A 19,123-nucleotide genomic window follows, 5' to 3' on the forward strand; every position below is an offset into this window, starting at 1 on the left:
CTAGGGTCTTCGCCTAGGTAGGGAAGAGTAATTGGAGAGTCTTCCTCCGGAGGTGAGGTTGCCGGAAGGCTTATGATAACATTAAGGGACTGAGGAGGGTGATGAGAGGCGTTGGCCTTAGTACACCCTTCTCTAATACTTAGGATTTCGTCACTATTTTTGAAGGGTAGAGGCCTCACTGGGTTACTGGAGGTAACTAAGGTCCGATGTAACAGGGAGATCTGTGCTTCGGTTTGGTTGAGGAAGGGCATCCCCAAAACTCCGGTGTAAGGGAGGTCAAAGTCTTCTATGACTTGGAATCTATGAGGTTCCTCATCGATGGTAAGGGTTACCGATCCTACTACGTCCAGTTGTCCTCTGAGACCTCGTAGGGCCGGGAAATCGGGGTATTCAAGGCCAATATCCTCCCGAAGGGCATTATACACTATGATGTTAATGTGCGAGCCTGTATCCACCAAAAATTCTCCGTTCGAGTAGCTCAGTTGGGGGACTTTCTTGAGTACCAAAGTCGCGTGTGGCGAATAGCTCAAAATGGTGGATACGGGCGACGGGTCTTTTCCCTTTTCCTGGGGAGTAGTTAGAATTTGAACGGATGCGGTTTCTATGATGGGTTCGTCGACGCGTCGTTCGGGCGAACCTGATCGTAGTTTAAATCACCGGTCTCTTCGACAGCCTCCATTACTGCCGTAGTAGGAACATGAGTATTGGAAGGATAGGCAGGAGAAGCTCGACAGCTGGATGCTCTATGCCCAACCCTTCGAGACCGTCCACAGGTGAGTTCTGGATCGTAGGGCTCTGACTGTGGAGGTCTAGGGGGTTGTGATCGATAGTGTTGATCGGACGGAGGTGGATAACCGTTAGGTCCAGGTGCAGGTGGAGGTTGAGGATAGCGGGGAAACGGAGGGTATTGTGAAGGATGAGGGGGAGGATATGAGGAATAATACGGGGAAGGTTGATAGGCGCTTGGATTCTGGGAATAAGGAGGATAATTGGAGTGATCGAAGGCTTCTCTTCTCTCTATACCGAACTCCCGTAAGCGCGCGTAGTTGCAAGCCTCTTGTAGATTTCGGGGGTTTCTGAAATACACGGGGGTGTAATATTCTGGAGCTAGTCCATCCATGAATACTTCCAGAAATTCCCGATCATTGGGCTCCTGTATCAAATCGAGCGATTCTGACCCGTATTTGTTTTCATAAGCAGCATCGAGGTCAGCTTTTAGGCGTTCAGCTCGATCTATATACGAACCTAAGGCTTCGTTCGGGCGCATAGCTAATTTTCCACATTGTGTGACTAAATCTATGAAAGTCCGGGGAGGCTGAAATTTTCGTCGTAAGTGAGTGATCAAGTCCTTGATGGTAGGGAACCGTTTACCAGTAACGCTCACACGAGCAGAACCGATCAACTTGGCCAATACCAAGGGAACAAATTCCAGACGTGCGGCGTCAGACAGGGTAGAGTAAATATTTTCTAAATTTTCTATAAAAGGTCCCAGCTCGTCTCGGGAGCCATTGTAAGATGGTACTGTTTGGAGTTGGATTAATACCTCTCCTCGGGGAGAGCAAATTCCGTTGGAAACATTTAAATAACCGGACGCATTTCCGCGGTGGCTACCGTTAGCGGGTGGAAGAGGTGGGGGTCCGGGTGGTGATCGTGTAGGGGTAAAAGGCATTTTATATCAGAAGTTAGTAGAGAATTTTGAATAAAACTGTGTCAAAAAAGCTGTTCACACCCTGAGGAAATTCTATGGAACGGAATTTCCTGCGAAATCCCACCGCTGTCACCAGATTTGTTACGTACTGGGTAGTCGTGGCCGCCTATCGGTCGTGTTTCGCGCTGACTCGACACTACAGTCTGGGTCAGTAGAAACGCCGATTGGGCTTAGCGACACACAGTACAATGAACTAAAGTATTACACTCCGAGCGGTAAGAATGTAATGAATTGGCAGGATTCGGGGTGAATGATAGTGTGTATAAACACACGTTGGAACAGCAGATTTGACACAATGCTATGTATTTTCAGATATTACAAATGTACTTACAGTAAACACTAAATATGCTGTATCAGCATTCGCAGGATTATTTACTAGTCGTCACAACTATGGGAGAGACTAGACTCTCCTATGGTTGTGGATTACTCGCACTTAATTAATTATGATCAGTTCGTAGTAGTTGTTGGTATCTTTCAGAACGGTACGTGTTAGGCACGACTGAAAGATGAACACTCGCGACAATTTCTACACGACTTGTTTCGGATTGAATTATACTAGACTTAACTACCAGTACACGGCGACTGGGCAAGAGGTTTTGTTAAAATACGGTGGAGTACTCTGCTCCCGTGGAACGAACACTAGAGTTACGACCTTGGAACGCGGATGATGCGGCAGCGGCTAAGCTTGCACAGAATAAGACTCGACTTGGGGGTCGCGGAACTCGCATATATGTAGGAGGCTTAATAGGTCATGTGTCGTCAGTAGCGCCATGATCTTTCGACACATGACGACCAAAAAGTCTCCACATCCACGGCCGACGCCCAAGGTTTGACGCATTTCCGGAAAAGAATTCCGGGTGTCAGAAATGTGCAATACTACCGGTATTGCACACGGACGCGTGCGATCTACTTTGGTTCGGCGAGGTGGTGTAACGTCCACAAAAATTTTTCGACATTTTTTTTTTTCCTCTCCTAAGTAAATACTGATTAAACGACAGCTATTTTAATTATTAATATTATAATCTTAACCCTTGTTCTATTAACTAGAAAATAAATTACGATATTTAAGAAAATGTATAACTACCGTCCCGACCTCGAGAATACGTATTGTCAAAAGAGAACCTATTACTTTAGCTATAAGTACCCAAATATTTGTGGAAAATGTTATAATCGCCTCAATAAATCAATGCGTATCAATTACTCGTTATACAACGAACATATTACTACTATATACCCAGAAATTAATAACATTGATTATTGTTTTAATTGCAAAAATGAATTAATAAATATAGAGAAAGCTAAATGTTGTAACATTTATTCATTGGTATATGCGGAAGATAGAAAACAAAACGATAAATAACATACGATCCACATGAATGTATACCTATATATATATTTATATATCGCTTTTTATATGAATAATAAGAAAAGTAAAATTAAATAAGGAAACAATTGTAAGCCAAGATACCACATTACGTAACAATAAACTCAACGAATTTGAGAAGTCCCTGGAAGATGCAAACTCAACATCAAGTTCCAAGAATCACCAAGTGATAAACCTTCTCAAAAGGGTACTGCTGACCAAGCAGTTTTTCTCTAAGCCGGTCAAAAGGAAGCGGATCAGCCTCAGTCTCATCTCAACGCCTCTACTAACTAGACAAACAAAAACAAGCTCTAATTAACGCATTCAAAATATACTTGACACGGTACATTAGGGTGGTATCTTGGCTATCTTGTATACAACATAGAATAAAGCTGACTCGAGAACGGACAATACATTTATTGAATCAATCCAGGACCGAACTTTTTCTTTTTCATCTCATTGTCGACAACACTCACTCACATTACCATCTGTAATATCTCCAGGCGCTGATCTTTTACAAATTTCTTTTTCCACTACAAAAAGAAATAAGGTAGGACTTGAATTTTATTGAGACTCTGCTTTTACCCCAATTCTACCTATCCTATCGCATGAAGTGTACGAGCGAGTCCCGGCTTCCGCGATTAGTCAATTCAAATTGTGACATTTAATAGGCTAAAAGGTAGCGGAAACTCATAGTCAAGAAGAATTCTCAACTTTTACTTAAATCTCATATATCCACAATAGTCATACTTGCGACCTAGCGTACGCAGTGGACTATTCCACACATGCGATCGACCCGCAGTTCTTACTTAAATCCCATACATCCACGATAGTCACACTAGCGACCTAGCGTACGCAGTGGACTATTCCACACATGCGATCGACCCGCAGTTCTTACTTAAATCCCATACATCCACGATAGTCACACTTGCGACCTAGCGTACGCAGTGGACTATTCCATGCATGCGATCGACACGCAGCTCTTACTTAAATCCCATACATCCACGATAGTCACACTTGCGGCTGACCGTACGCAGTGGATTATTCCATGCCTGCGATCAACACGCAGCCCCTTTAATCCATCCGCTAAACTACGCAGTGTAACCATGCCTTCCCTCCTTCAGATTCAGGGTTATGCCCAAGAAGAAGTGCAGAGGTGGGCGTAAGAAGAGGGAGAAGATTCTTCGCGCCAAGCTCAAAAGAGAGCTCGAAGCTTACAGGCTGTTGCAGGAAACATCGTTTCCAAAACAAAATACTGCGACGAAGACCACTCTTCAAGACGTTCCTACCAATATAGAGCCTACTGTATCCTTAACACGTCCTTTGGGTGAAGTAGAATCCGTACGACAAACAGAAATATTAGATTCAGATCTCGAAATTCCACCTAGCGAAACCGGGAACGAACTACCGTATCAAACACTAGATTTCGAACAATTCTTCCGGCAAGAAAATCCCTTCAATAATCCGCTAGGAATTTTTACCCCATCCCAGGAGACACAGTTTGTTAATTTTTCTCTTCGCCAACAAACTACGGTAGTAAACGGTAATAACGTTTTAATTGAACGGTCACAAATAAATGTGACACAGGTAGAAACGGTCTGCACTCCTAACGACTGGAATCTCACCCCGGTTGATGTAAATACTAGTGTTGATACGTGCCGCTTACTTAATAACGATATTTTTAACACGGATTCGCGTTTTTTGCCTCTCGAGCAAAATACAAGCGAAGGGGAAATAGAAACCATCATAATAAATTGAAACTTCGACAACTATCTTAAATTACCCAATAAAATTTATTTTGTGACAGCCGGGATCTCAGTTTCGAACACTTCAACGCTACCCCATTACTATTATTCCTAAGTCCACATCCCGGACGTTACAGTGGCTGACCCCTACGTTACACGTACGAGATGGGGAAATTGGCCAACCTTTGAGAGCGCCTTCCGACTGCGTTTCGGCGGACCCAACGCGCAGTTTAATATGCGGCAAGATATTGCCAGGCGTACGCAAGGGGAGGGAGAATCCGTTGCCGATTACTTCGTATGCATGCGGAATTTATTGGACCGATTGAATCCCCCGTGGCCGGAGAAAGAATGGGTGTGGATGGCATATAAGAACTTGCTTCCGCGACTACAACCGGCCATAGATATAGATGCGATCGGGTCCTTTGATGCCCTCGAGATGAGAGGGTGTAGAGTCGAGGAAGCCATGAGAGCCGCGCAAACGTATACGGCCCCACCTCCCCCAGATAGGACGTTATATCCCGAGCTTGCTTGTCCGCCTAACGCGCGTACTACCCGTGCCCCCCGACGAACCACCGCCATGGTCAGTGAGCTGACCGAGTTCGGTACGGAGGAGGTTCGCCCCGAGAGGGAAACCGTGGAGGAGGTGAATTTAGTCAGGACATCGACAGAAAGGCTCGACCCGGGAACCTCCACACCCGAAAGACGGCCCTTGAAATGCTGGAATTGTCAACAGACCGGGCACTCATGGAGAAATTGCCCATCAACCACCAGAAGAATATTCTGTTATCGATGTGGTAAAGACGGGGTGGTCAGCGCTCATTGCTCGTGTAGGTCGGGAAACGCGACCGCAGGCCATTGACCATGCCCATGGCCGATCGTACGGAAAAGGATAGTCCAGTAGAAACCCCACCCCCCGATTTGCTTTTTAAAATAAAACGGCAGGGTCCGTTACTGTATCTGGCCGCTTTGGTAGGAGACATTCCTTTACCAGTCTTAGTCGACAGTGGAGCAACGAGCACCTTCCTCGGCGAAAAAGGGATAGAAATGTTATCCGAACTAGACTTGTCTATCTCAGCCGGACCCAAAAGTGTTGTGACGACAGCCGACGGAAAAGAAGCAGAATTAGGTGGAGAGGTCGCACTCCCCATGACATTGGGAGTGATCAGTCGCGAGATCCGAGCTAGAATTTTTCCCCTGTATCTTAGGGCTAGATGCGCTCCGTGCTTTCGGAATCGTTGTCGATTTTTCAAGTCATCGTTGGTGGTTTAAGTCCCAACCTGACAGGATTTTCCCCTTTGAGGGTGAGGAAGCGGAGATCCCCGAGTCCCCACTGGTCGAGCCTTGGGAGGAGAGAATACGGGTGTTACTTGTACTCGAGAACGATAGCGAGATTCCCCTTCAAGAAGAGAGGGAGGTGATTTCTGGGGACGATCCCCGTATTCAGGGCGAAACAGTCTTTCTTACCGAAGTAGCAGGCGAAATACGACTTCCTGGCATCGGCGGAAGATACTCGGAGGTGTGTCTGGGACTTAGCGAACTAAATTCGGATGAGGAACGGATCCTAGAAGCGTTTTTGGAAGCGGAACGGCCGCGATTGTTAGCTGCCCCGGGTGTTACTGACCTCGCCACCCATCGAATAGACGTAGGTGAAGCCACCGCGATTAAACAACGATATTACCCGGTTTCGCCGAGTGCCCTGCAGGCTATTTATAAGGAGGTAGACCGATTATTGGCAGAAGGAATTATTGAGCCCTCGAATAGTGAGTGGTCATCACCAATCGTTATGGTCCGTAAAGCCGACAAATCTTATCGTTTTTGCTTAGATTTCAGACGAGTTTTTTTTTTTTTTTTTTTTTTTATTTATTTATTTACGCTGCTAGGCTTTAAACTGAGCCATCAGCTGAGATACATAGATACAATGATTATGAATTTATAACTTTTTAGTTTTATACATTTTATATGTTTTTGTAATTACAATTTAATTTAATTATGTACAAGCTTAATTAGTTACTTACGAGGGACTTATAATTTGAGTTAGTCGAGTTGGGTTGGGATGGATTTAGTTGATTGACTAACTTGACTTATAAATTGTCTAGGTTATGGAAAAATTTGGTGAGACTTTAGAAATTTGAATATGATTTTTAGAGGGGTGACATATGGTTTGTAGAGGAAGTTTTCAATTGAGTAAGGAGGAAAAAGCTTTTTAGCGCAGAGAGAAGCAATCATTTCATCTCTACCTTCGTCCAAAATTGGGCATTGCCATATGCAGTGATTTAGGTCTTGCTCTGAGCTACCACACGTGCAGGATGGGTCGTTGGTGATCTTGACTCTGTGCAATGAGAAAGCTAAGTGGTAGTGATTAGAGCGAGATCTGTTGATAAAGGAAATTAGGTCCCTGGAAAGATTTTTATGTACAAACCATGGCTGTTGTCCATTTGAACGAAAGAATTTGAAAAAGTGTTTACCTTTGTATTTGGATTGTTCTATCAGTTCTTTGAGGTTATTTTGAATTGAATATCTTTTAAAAGTGGTGACAAGATCACTAACTGGAACTGGATAAGTATTGAAATCTTCCTTTTTTAAATCCGGGGAGGGTTTGGCCAAGGCGTCTGATATTGCATTATAGGCGATACCTCGGTGAGCCGGAATCCAAATAAGATTGAGATTATGACCAAGCGACCGGATTTTGAAGGCCAAAAATTTGCATTCAAGAATATATATATTAGTTCCGGAAGCAAATGTGGAGTTGGACATAGCCTGCAAAGCACTGAGGCAGTCAGAGAAGATGTATACTTCTTCACACTTATTGTCGATTGCTGATTCTAATGCTAACTTTATTGCAATGCACTCTGCTGTAAAGGATGACATATGTTTGTCGAGACCGATTTTTAAAGAGATGTTGAGCTCTGGGGCAAAATAAGCAGCTCCTACATGATCAGAAGAGTGAATTTTACTACCGTCTGTGAAGAAGGATGTGGAATTACTTGGGAGGGATTGCTGAAATGCTAAAAAGTCTTCATTAGGAGAATTTGAGTTTTTGAGCAAGAGACCAAAAGTAGAATTAAAGGCAATTGGTAATGATAGAGCTTCGTATGGGAAGAGATAAGGGCACACTTTGTTGTTTGTTTTAATAATATGGGTATAGGGAGTAACTAGTTCAATGCATTTAGGGAGAATAGTGGCTGATTTTTGCAGGAAGGTGTCCCAGCCCACTTCTGATCTCAAAGTTTTTAATAGCGTGGTAAATGAAGACGAACTGTTAGAGTAGCAGCGAGCGAGGAATTTGCAACCTAGAAGTATTGAGCGTTGGTAGATAGAAGAGCATTTGGCTTCGTCTAGAAGAATGTTGGTTGGAGTGGAGACTCTGTATGAGAGAGCTGTTCTTATAGCTGCGTATTGAATTCTCTCAATTATAATAGCATTTTGATTTTTCTTAGGAAGGAAGATGAAGCTGTTGTATTCGATAATGGACCGAATAAGGTTTTTGTATAAAATCAAAAGAGTGTTAGGTTCTGCCCCCCATCTAATACCACTCACGAATTTGAGTATGTTGAGTCTTTTGAGACATTTTTTTCTCACTGTGTCTATGTGAGCTGCAAAATTGAGACGGTACTCAAAGATTATTCCCAGGAATTTTACATATTCTTTGGAGAGTATTTTATGACCATCAACTACGATGGAGCATGTACCTGGGAGAATATTTTTCCTATTAAAGTGCATTAAGACGCATTTGGAAGGAGAAAGTGAAAGGCCGAGATGGTGTAATTTGGATTTAATGGAATTAATTGAAGATTCAAGTATTTTTTTCGAGGCGAGTGGTGTGGAAACGGGAAGGAAAACCGCGATGTCATCTGCGAATTGAGAAATTTTTAAGCGATTGTCTAAATTTGAAGCTATGTGTGAGACGTATATTAGATACAGTAGTGGGCTAAGAACCCCCCCTTGTGGAAGACCCTTAGATACTTTCCTGTTGTAGGAGCATTGTGGATTTATTTGATAGGTGACTGATCTTTCTTGAAGAAGAAACCAAACAAATTGGATAATATTATTGGAAAAATCAAGAGATTTTAGTTTGTCAATAAGAAGGTCACCTTTAACATTATCGAATGCGCCTTTGACATCCAGGAAACAAGCCAAAACGTCATGTCCTAAAAATAAGGAATGTTCTACCGTTAGAGAGAGACTGGCTAGGTTGTCAGAGCAAGACCTTCCACTGCGAAAACCATACTGCGAAGGGGGAAAAAGATTGAGCGATTCCGCCCACCATTGCATACGATTTTTGTTCAGACGAGTTAATGCAGTCTCAAAAAAGGACGCGTATCCCCTACCGTACATGCAAAGCATTCTGGAAAAGTTACGAGCGGCTCGTTACATCTCCGCGATTGATCTTAGCCAGGCTTATTTCCAAATTCCTATGGAGAGGGCCAGTCGCGAAGTTACGGCTTTTACCGTCCCAGGCCGCGGACTATTCCACTTCCTTCGCATGCCATTCGGACTTACGGGTGCCCCAGCTACATTCCAACGTTTGCTAGATAAACTGATCGGCCCCGAATTAGAGCCTCACGCTTTCGCCTACTTGGACGATATTATTGTCATAACCGAGAATTTTCCAGATCATTTATAATGGTTAAAGTTGGTTTTCGATCGAGTCGCAGGAGCAGGCTTACGTATAAATCCCGATAAGAGCGAGTTCTGCAAGTCGCAAGTACGATACTTGGGTTTCCTCGTGGACCGGCACGGTCTTAGAATGGATCCAGAGAAAATTGCCCCTATTTTGGACTATCCTCCTCCGAAAAATCTAAAACATGTTAGAAGGTTCATGGGCATGACATCCTGGTATAGAAGGTTTATTCCGAACTTCGCCACTAAAAGCGAGCCGATCAATCGACTCCTTAGGAAAAATCAGCCCTGGAGGTGGGAAATAGAACAGGAGGAAGCTTTTCGCGATTTGTGCCACCATCTCACTGTCGCTCCTACGTTAGCGTGTCCCAACTTTGAGATTCCATTCACCCTACAGACGGACGCCAGTACGATTGGGTTGGGCTCGGTATTAACCCAAGCTACAGAGGGTCAGGAGCAGGTAATCGCGTACGCGAGTCGTTCCCTGAATGATGCGGAGCGAAACTACACCACGACGGAACTAGAATGCCTAGCGGTCATCTGGTACATAAAGAAGTTCCGAGCATATTTGGAAGGCACACACTTTACCGTGGTTACGGATCATAGCAGCCTACGCTGGTTGCACAACGTCAAAAATCCAACGGGACGTTTGGCGCGTTGGGCGCTGGAATTACTGGAATATGATTTTAACATAATCCACCGTAAGGGAGCGCTCCATCACGTACCAGACGCCTTGTCGCGAATGTACGAAGAAGAGGGAGAGACGTTAGTTGAGGGAATTCCCCAGAATACAGGGGTCGATTACCTCCTAACCGTCACCAACGATCGAAAGGTAATGGACGAATGTGACTTCGCTGACTCAAATGACGACTGGTACACCCGGAAGTGTACCGCCGTGGCGAAGGAACCTCAGAAATATCGGGACTGGAAAGTGCGACAGGGTCGACTTTTCGTGCGTCGTCCATCTAGGGACTGTGAACCCGATTTAACCGATCTCGACGCGTGGAAGTTGGTCGTACCGTTGCGATGGCAAGCACGGGTACTTCAAGAATGTCATGGCGAGCCTCAAGCGGTTCACTTGGGTATAGACAAAACGTATCGCCGTATGGGCACGCAGTATTTCTGGCCGCGGATGTATAAAGACGTACATAATTACGTCACCAGATGTGATGTATGCCAGAGAACGAAAGTCGAGGCGAAGGCGCCGGCGGGAATGATGGGACGCAGAGTGGTGGAAAAGCCGTGGGACTACGTAGCCGCCGACATAATGGGACCGTTCCCACCGAGTAAACAAGGATTCGCATAATTCATCGTGTTTCAAGATTACTTCACCAAATAGGTGGAATTACGCGCCCTGCGACGAGCCACGGGGCCCAAGATCAGTGAATCTTTCCAAGAACTAGTGCTTACACGGTGGGGGACCCCGAGTGTCCTACTCACTGATAATGGCACCGAATTTATTAATCGCGTAATCACCGAGCTCTGTAGGGATTTCCACATATATCACGCGACAACGCCGCCATACCATCCCCAAGCCAACCCGGTCGAAAGAGTGAATCGGGTGGTGAAGACAATGATTGTGGCGTTTCTGAATGAGAATCACAGGGAGTGGGATTCACACCTCGCCGAGTTTCGATTCGCGTTTAATACCGCCCGACATACGACGTTAGGTTTCAGTCCGGCCTTCCTCAACCTCGGGCGCGAGTTATCCCCGATTGAGCGTTTCCGAAAACATCAGGGCGTTGATATCCCCTTAGAGCAAGACGAAGATTGGAGTAAACGAATGTCAAGGCTACAAGCTGTACAGGAATGGGTAGTTAAGAAACTAGATCAAGCGTATAATAAGCACTCCCAACATTATAATATGGGTCGACGCGATGTCAACTTCCGGGAGGGGGATCTCGTTTTGTCTCGAGCCCATTGCCTATCGTCCGGTGTCAAGAATTTTTCCGCAAAGCTCGTACCAAAGTATCAGGGGCCCTACCGGGTACATAGAGTCATCTCCCCAGTAATCTATGAGTTGGAGGATATCGCTTCAAATAAACGTTTTAAATCTCACTTAACTTACCTGAAAGCCTACTTTCCAGCTAACCTATCCCCGAACCCAAGGACCCGGGAGAAGACCTAGACCGAGTTAACGGTGATAATCCCCGTATCGGGCGGAAGAAACCCGAATCCCCAGCTCCTACTGGGACGGCGTCTCCTTTAGAAGGGCATATAATTGTGATTTACTCCGGACGAAGATAAAACAAAGGATCACCGATAACTGCCGAAATGTTTAAGGGCAACCACTTCCGAATACCGCCAGACGACACACCGGACGTTCCATTACGTCGGCCGAAAACCCAGGCCAAGGCAGCCACCCCGGATGAAATTAAAGACTTCGAGGTGATAGACCTCTCAACTGAGGAAAGCGACACGGAGACAATCCACCCCGAAGTCGTAGGCAGCAGCGACGACGAGGTCGATTTTGAAGGTGAACCTCCAGACCCTGATGGTACGGACCCGAGTAGACCCTTGTGGCCGTTCTTAGGGAAGATCGATAAGTGGTGTAAAAGGTACCCCAGTCTGCGAGAACGAGTCGCTGACAGTTTGAACCGGCTGTTGAGGGAGAACACCGACCCAGTACGGGAATTTTCTCCTTTGGTCTCCATACAAGTGGGACAGGTGGACCAGGCCATGCAAACCGACTCAGCTAGAGTTGAAACGGAGGAAGGCATTTTCCGCAGTAAGGGAGTCCAAACGGAGGAAGAAGCAAAGGGACTGTCCCACGTCCCCACGGAGGACGTCGGCATACAGGTCAATCTGCCGACTCCCGTTATGGCAAGCCACTATGGGGAAGGAGCCGTCCAGGCGCTGGGCGAAGAGGAGTTACGGCAGGGGGAGAGACAGGAGGACCTGCTGCTGGCTACCCCAGGACCTTCGGGCCTCAGTACCAATCCTGGGCAGTATAGAGATAGCGAGGACGCCCCATCCACCTCCTCGACCCGACCGGGTGGAATACCGACTGGAAATCCAGGACCATCTGACACCGATCCGCCTGTGCTGATTACCGTCACTCGGTGAAATTTGCCTGACGGGGCTCACTGTTATAAAAGCGCACGCCAGTACACTCGGCGAGAGGGAGAGCCTAACATAGTAGAACGTAGGATTCACTACTACCAGGTGGAGGGAGAGAATGGCTTGCCCCCCGTCCGTCGAGTAACCAGGGGAAGGCCCCGCTGTTTTCTGTGCCTGGCCCGGGGCTATACGTTTTTAAACTGCCCCAGAGCAGCCGACGCTAGAAAATAAGAAACCTTGTAATATAAAGATCCCCGCATCGGGTGCAAACTGTGTTATTAGTATTAGCTTCCCCACACCCAGGTGGGCGAATTAGTGATGTAAGACGATTAATTATATGTAACCAAATGAATGATCCCCAACTCGGGCTGAATTCATTTGTTTATTTATTAGTTGTTAAGTATCCCCACCTTGGGTAGAATTCATGTAAACGGAGTATAAGAACCTCCCCTACCGAGGGAAGCTAGGTTCTGGAGTCCTCGCCAAGAGGGAATTAAGTCCCCTAGTAAGGGAGGGAGAATAGGTCTTAGTCTTAAGGGTCCCCAACTTGGGAGAAACTAATGTAATAGAAGAGTGAGAACCTCCCCTATCGAGGGAAGCCCGGTCTCGAAGGAGGAGAGATAGGTCCCCTGCGGAGGGAGAAGATCTAGAACCCTATACTGATGTTGACCTGTTGAAGCACCAACGTGCATCCGAATTCGTGATATATCAAGGGTGTAATGAGGTACCCTTGGGGAAGGAAGGGGGAGTTGTGACGGGGTTTTTAGGGCCTCCCGTCCCAAAGTATTGTTTTGGGGCTGAGTGAGATAATTCAGTAGGAAGAATGGAGCCTAATGTATAGCGGCGACTCTTCTTTCCTTCTTTGACGCGGTTGCTAGACAACCTTTAAGATTGTGTTGAAGCAGCACCTCGAGTGCCTGAAATTACTATTGTATGGACTGAAAGAATGTGTGAGGAATGAACATATGTCTGGCATTAAACGGGTTGCAGATCGGGGAGCGGAAAGGGAAAAGAGGAGAGCAGTTAGTAGGGAATGGGAGTTTAATAAGGAATTGGTCTCGTCTGGTCCAGCGGGCGCAAGAAGGAGAGGGACAACACAGAAACGAGGATCCTGATACCCACTCCGAGCCGAAAGCTCCGATGGAAAGGACCCAAGGAGAATCGCTAACTGTACGGCACCTCCTGAAAACATTGGCCTCGTAGGATAGAGACCGCCCCGCGACTCGAATCCATTATAATGGAGAAGTTAGAACGGCCAGCCAATAATTGGGCCACGGGGAAAAGGGGAAAAGGAGCCGCGAATCATTACGCGACGAATAGTCTTGATCGGAGGAGAAGTAGGCGCGGAGTCGGGGAAGGGGTGAAGTTAATGAAAAATGAGGGGGAAACCCGAATAAACGGAGCTAAGGTAGCTCTCTTCCAATTTGGCCACCGAGAGAGTTGGACGTGATCCGAAGGAGATGGATCATCCAGGCGTGGAGACGGAAGATGCGGCGAGGAAAAAGATAGCGGGAGACACTAGAAGAGCAGCAGGGTCACTCGAAATATGCGCGGAAGAGCCTACGCTACGGGAAATCAGGAGCCGGTGAGGAGCTATGGTGGAGAAGCTGACCTGGTGGACCTCATCGAGCCGATTTCGAGCACAGGTTAGAGAGTAATTTCGAGGGGACTCCGCGTGGCGAGATTAGCTGGCTGGATCGACCCAGGAAGGGGGAGGTGTCCCAGTCTACCTTCGGGTCGGTGTTCCCCGGAATTTTCTTACGAGTTTTTCCCAGGAGTGGTATACCCGGTGAGTGAAGGTCTCTCCCGGGTGGCTTCCCGGGTGTTGAGTAGTGGATTCCGGGCGATGGTGAGAGGGTGTGAAGTCTCCTCGTCACCTGGCCGTCGACGGGGACCGGGATACCACTCCCCAGGTATCCGCCGGCCGCAAGGCAGGGAGAAGGGTGATTTTCCCGTGGGATGGAATCGGGTCCAGGATATTTAATTGAGCGGGTAGGAGACCGTCGGTTGGTCGGTAGAGTGATCCACGGGCCGGATAACTAGACCTCTAACCGGGATACGACATCCGATCGGATCGGAGGAGAGGGGTCGGTGCGCCGGCGCTGCCACCGGTTGGAGTTGGTCGGGCATCGGCTGACCTTGTCGCGAACCCCCTTCCGAGTGTCGTCTTCTGGTGGGGCCCCTCTGAGTTGCGCGATCAGAGTGGGAGTACCTAGGGTCTTCCCCGGGGTCCGAGGTATCCTGGCCCGTCAGGGAAGCCTCCCTCGGGACTTGGCAAGATTATTGGAATTGGGACGGTTCATTCCCCGAGATCGGGAGATTCTCGCCATGCGGAGGAACGGGTGATATGGACCCATCCGGGAGATCCTCGGCTCTTGCCATCTGGGAACCCTGGAATGACTGTGTGCGTGGATGAATGAATAATTGGATGCCTGTACTGTGGTTAGAAGATTTAATCTAGGGGAGAAGATGATTAATAAATTGTTTGTTCTTCCCCGTAAACGGCTTGTACCTCGTTCTGAATGACCTCTTATCTATCTCGTCTTCCTAACCCTGCCCCTCTACCAGTAAAATACTCTGACTAGCCGGAGTGTGAATTGCAAATGTGGGTGAATTTGGGGTGGTAGTGGTCACAAGATCTGACCTGGCGCCCAACACTTTTCATTTGGATCGGTAAGAAGGAAGATAATATTCCCCATACCGGGACAGTCGAGAACCACCGGAATCCACCTATATTTTCCTTTTATATAGCGGTGACGTCGACCGGCAGGAAAGAACCATCGTTATAAAATATATAATTTACTTTCTCATTAATATTTTAGGAATATAGTAAATTAGTAGAAAAAAAAATATTCAAAGGAATCACGGATCATGAACTTGTTGGAATCATCAAACCCAATCCTGACGTGGAGGCACATAATGGTGAAACTACGAGCTTCATCTGGTTTTTAAAAGATAATTGTGAATGACTTTTTGCTTTAGTTTTTTATACAATACTATGTTGTTAAAATTATGTGCATCATTGCTAATACACATTTTATATGCTGGTAGCAATGTTCTTTAAAACATTCTCCAAAATAAACAGAAAATAAAAGTATAAATTTACAGTCTGCAACATCGCAATGTAAAAATATAAATCATTTATAAAAATCGTTACAAATGACAAATTGTAGTATAATATTATTTAAATGGAATTTAGGTTACCCATTTTTCAATTAATTCTGCGTCATTTTAAGATTCCTCATGATCAGTATTGAGTTATGGAGTTTAATGTGAAAAAAATGTATCATTTAACTAGGATTTTATAAATTATATGAAAAATTTAAGTTAAAAATCATGATGTCTCAAAATGTGATCTCTTTCGCAAAGTAATAAATTTTAGTTCAAGCATATTGTCGTTATAAAAAATGGTAAAATACATAATGCATTGCTCATACTTTTTAATACTTCTGATTTTTTAGTATAAACTTTATTATAAAAAAAGCATTGTTTGTACTAATTAAAAATGGGATTAAACTCTTTTTTTTAGGATCCTGTTTAATTATTTTAAATAAATAAAAAACAATTTTTGCAAATAAATAATTTAAAAAATTATAAACAGCTTTTATATTGTATTCTGGTAAACAAAAATTATATAAGTGACATTGGTGAGCTATATGCTAGTTTGTATTAGGATTAAACTTGCAATAAATATTATTTTAGGACCTGCTACAAACTAGCCAAACGAAACCTATCAATGTTTTATAGCCTGCTCCCTTTTTTAAAAACCTCAAAGGTAACAGTAGATAGTTACACTTTTGTAATAAAAAAGCCAAAAACTAGCCAGACTTTAGCAATTATTGGGCAAATAACCATCACAGCTTTTTGATTACAAAATATATTTACCATTATTTTTTGTTATTAAAGACAGCAGAGATATTTTAGATGTTAAAAAATAACTTTGTTTGAAACAAATTATATTAGTGACATTTTTGATAAGTGTTCAATGTTTTCAGTGAATATAACAAAAAACAAACACTCTTAAATGATAAGCTGTGGGCAACTGTGACTTACGACATTGTGTAACATACAAGTGTACATTTTATTTTAATAATAAATTCTTACAAAGATTACAGAAGAAAATAAATGTACTCTTACTGTAATAGCCAGCTAAATATTCTATTAACAAATTTTGTCATTTTTACATCATTATGATCAATATTGTTATTTTGATTAGTTAAAAATTAAATAATGTAATGTTGATAAAATTGTTTTCACCTTTTTTTAAAAATGTTTTCAATAACGAAGAAATTATTTAAATTATATATCTTAAACTACAAATAATTATTTCAAAAATGAAATTAAAAATGTCTAATATTAAAATAATATGTGGGCCTTATATTGAAATACAATAATATTTCATTTAACACACTGTCGAAACTCGCTAATTGCCACTACAAAAAAATTGCGTTTAATATAAGTACACCTTATTTTCATAAATACATATGCTAATCAATTTTTTTTATTTTCAGCGCTTACCCAACAACAGCTTGTTGTCCAGGGTAAAAATAAAGATTATTTTTAGGCAGCTCAGAGTATTACGCTCATTGAACGCCATATATTTAAAGGCAGTTCAGAGTATTTCACTCATTGTACGCCAAATATTTAAAGGCAGCTCAGAGTATTACACTCATTGAACGCCAAATATTTAAAGGCAGCTCAGAGTGTTACACTCATTGAACGCCAAATATTTAAAGGCAATTTTAAATATTTAAAAACATAAAACACATTTAATAGATAATTGTTTGAAAAGTTAATTAATCCAAATTAGTTAATTTCAGAGCCATCTGATCGCTATAAATAATATATATCAATAAATTTAACATTGAAATATATAATATCCATATTAAAATGGAATCTAGAATTGAAAATGAATTAAAGAAAGGAAAATTTTGTCAAAAATGGCTACATGATGAACGTTATAAAGATTGGATAAGCATTGTTCCAGACGATGATTATTCTTATCAATGCAATAAATGTAATAAACAATTTTCATGCGAAAAAACGCACGTTTCAAAACATAAACATAAAACTAATGCTCGATTAAATGACATTACAAATTTATGTAACAATTTAGTTTTGACAGATAATGAATGTTCGAGATTGGGAGGAGCAGAAAATGTTGCGAAGTAGATTCCGCATTTCTCTGTTATATCTCCCATCTCTATTGCACTCACAATAGACGGCTAGACCGACAGCGTCTAGTCGCTCTATCTGTCTCTCTCTCCGCGGCGCGCTTGCGCGTCTTCTGGCCCTGGCGCGTCGCGGCCGCGAAGCGACACTACTTGCGCGCTTGGCCACTAGGTGGCCAGCGCCCGCGGCAGCTCTCTCGCTGGCAAGATTAGTGTCGCGTAATTATATAGATGGGTCCTTGATAAGGACCCATCGCACCCCAAACTAGCTCGACAGCTGTGTGACAGCAGCAACAGCAGCATACCTTGACGCCTCCACGGCTTGTGTTTGACGCCTCACCGGCATATTGAAGAGCGCCTCCACCGGCGAACTCATTTGGGAGCATACTTTGGTAAGTATCACCCACCACCCACTGCCTACCAAGAGGGGACTACCCCTCTGCGGCACATTCCTCCCTCCTTAAGGGAGATTTCTCCGGGGACTGCCCGGGAGAAATTCAACCCTCTCCTTCCCCTCCACACTGCCTCCGAGGACTACCTCGGACCCAGTGTTCCGACCCCCAAGTCCAGGGCTCTCGACGAGTCGGGTAGTGGGAGGGGTAGAATTCACCCTAGGGGTTGGGGTGGCTCGGAGCCACTAGAGCTCTTGGAGAAGGCGGCCGAAGGGCAAGGGGACTTCCCCTTCCCTAAAACCACTTCTCCAACTTCGCTTCCTCCCGGGGCTGGGGATTTTACTAGGGAATACCCTAGGGAAATTGTCCAGTCCGGGAGCTTATAAGTCCGCGCTCCTTTCTGGGGAATTCTAGTCTCTGGGGTTCTTGGGAAACTTCGTTTACCGAAATTCCCTAGAAATTTGACGACGACAAATTCCCTAGGAAGTCGATTATTTTAACTTAGCGGTTCTTTTGTAAAATTAGTGTAAACTTTTGTATATATTTTATTTATTAAATAAAAACTCTTTTACCACATAACCTGGCTTTGAATACTTTATTTTAGAATAAGGCCTTCCTTTCTGACCACAGGTTCGGAGCCAACTTGAGGCACTGTTTCGCACAAATTTATGGTCCTTCGAGCCGGATTTCCGGCAAAAAACGTTCGAAGTGCATCAGTGTTTTTAAGTTGGAGATTCTGACTGGGTTAAGATTGTGGTTTGTTCTGGAATAGAGATTCAAGATGACTACGCCTAGCTCAGGGGAATTACTAGAAGCGATCAATTACGTGCCCATGATTCGGGATGAATTCGTTCGGTTGGTCGTTAACATTAAGAAACGTGGAGTACGCAACTTCACCCTCCCTTTCTTGGAGGATAGGCTTGCGGCCGTCGAGAAGTGGCTTAAGGTGTTGCATAAAACTCACGTTAAGATCACTACTCATACTAAACCGGCTGAATTAGCTAAAATGGATTACGTAACCGAAAGTTGGTATGAAGCGGCCCTTGATGCCCATAGTGACGCGG

General features: G+C 44.4%; 1 protein-coding gene across 1 annotated transcript; it reads right to left on the minus strand.

Annotated features, from left to right (window-relative positions):
• Positions 1–6,913: 6,913 nt before the first annotated feature.
• LOC136784774 (uncharacterized) lies at positions 6,914–9,151 on the minus strand. Its single transcript, XM_066745664.1, has one exon. The coding sequence runs from the start codon at positions 9,149–9,151 to the stop codon at positions 6,914–6,916; it is 2,238 nt and encodes a 745-aa protein (XP_066601761.1).
• Between the last annotated feature and the right edge of the window lie 9,972 nt (positions 9,152–19,123).

This window comes from Prorops nasuta, unplaced genomic scaffold (assembly GCF_024137725.1).
Source record: "Prorops nasuta isolate Cenicafe-Biocafe unplaced genomic scaffold, Cenicafe_Pnas_1.2 PNAS00071, whole genome shotgun sequence".
NCBI lineage: Eukaryota > Metazoa > Arthropoda > Insecta > Hymenoptera > Bethylidae > Prorops > Prorops nasuta.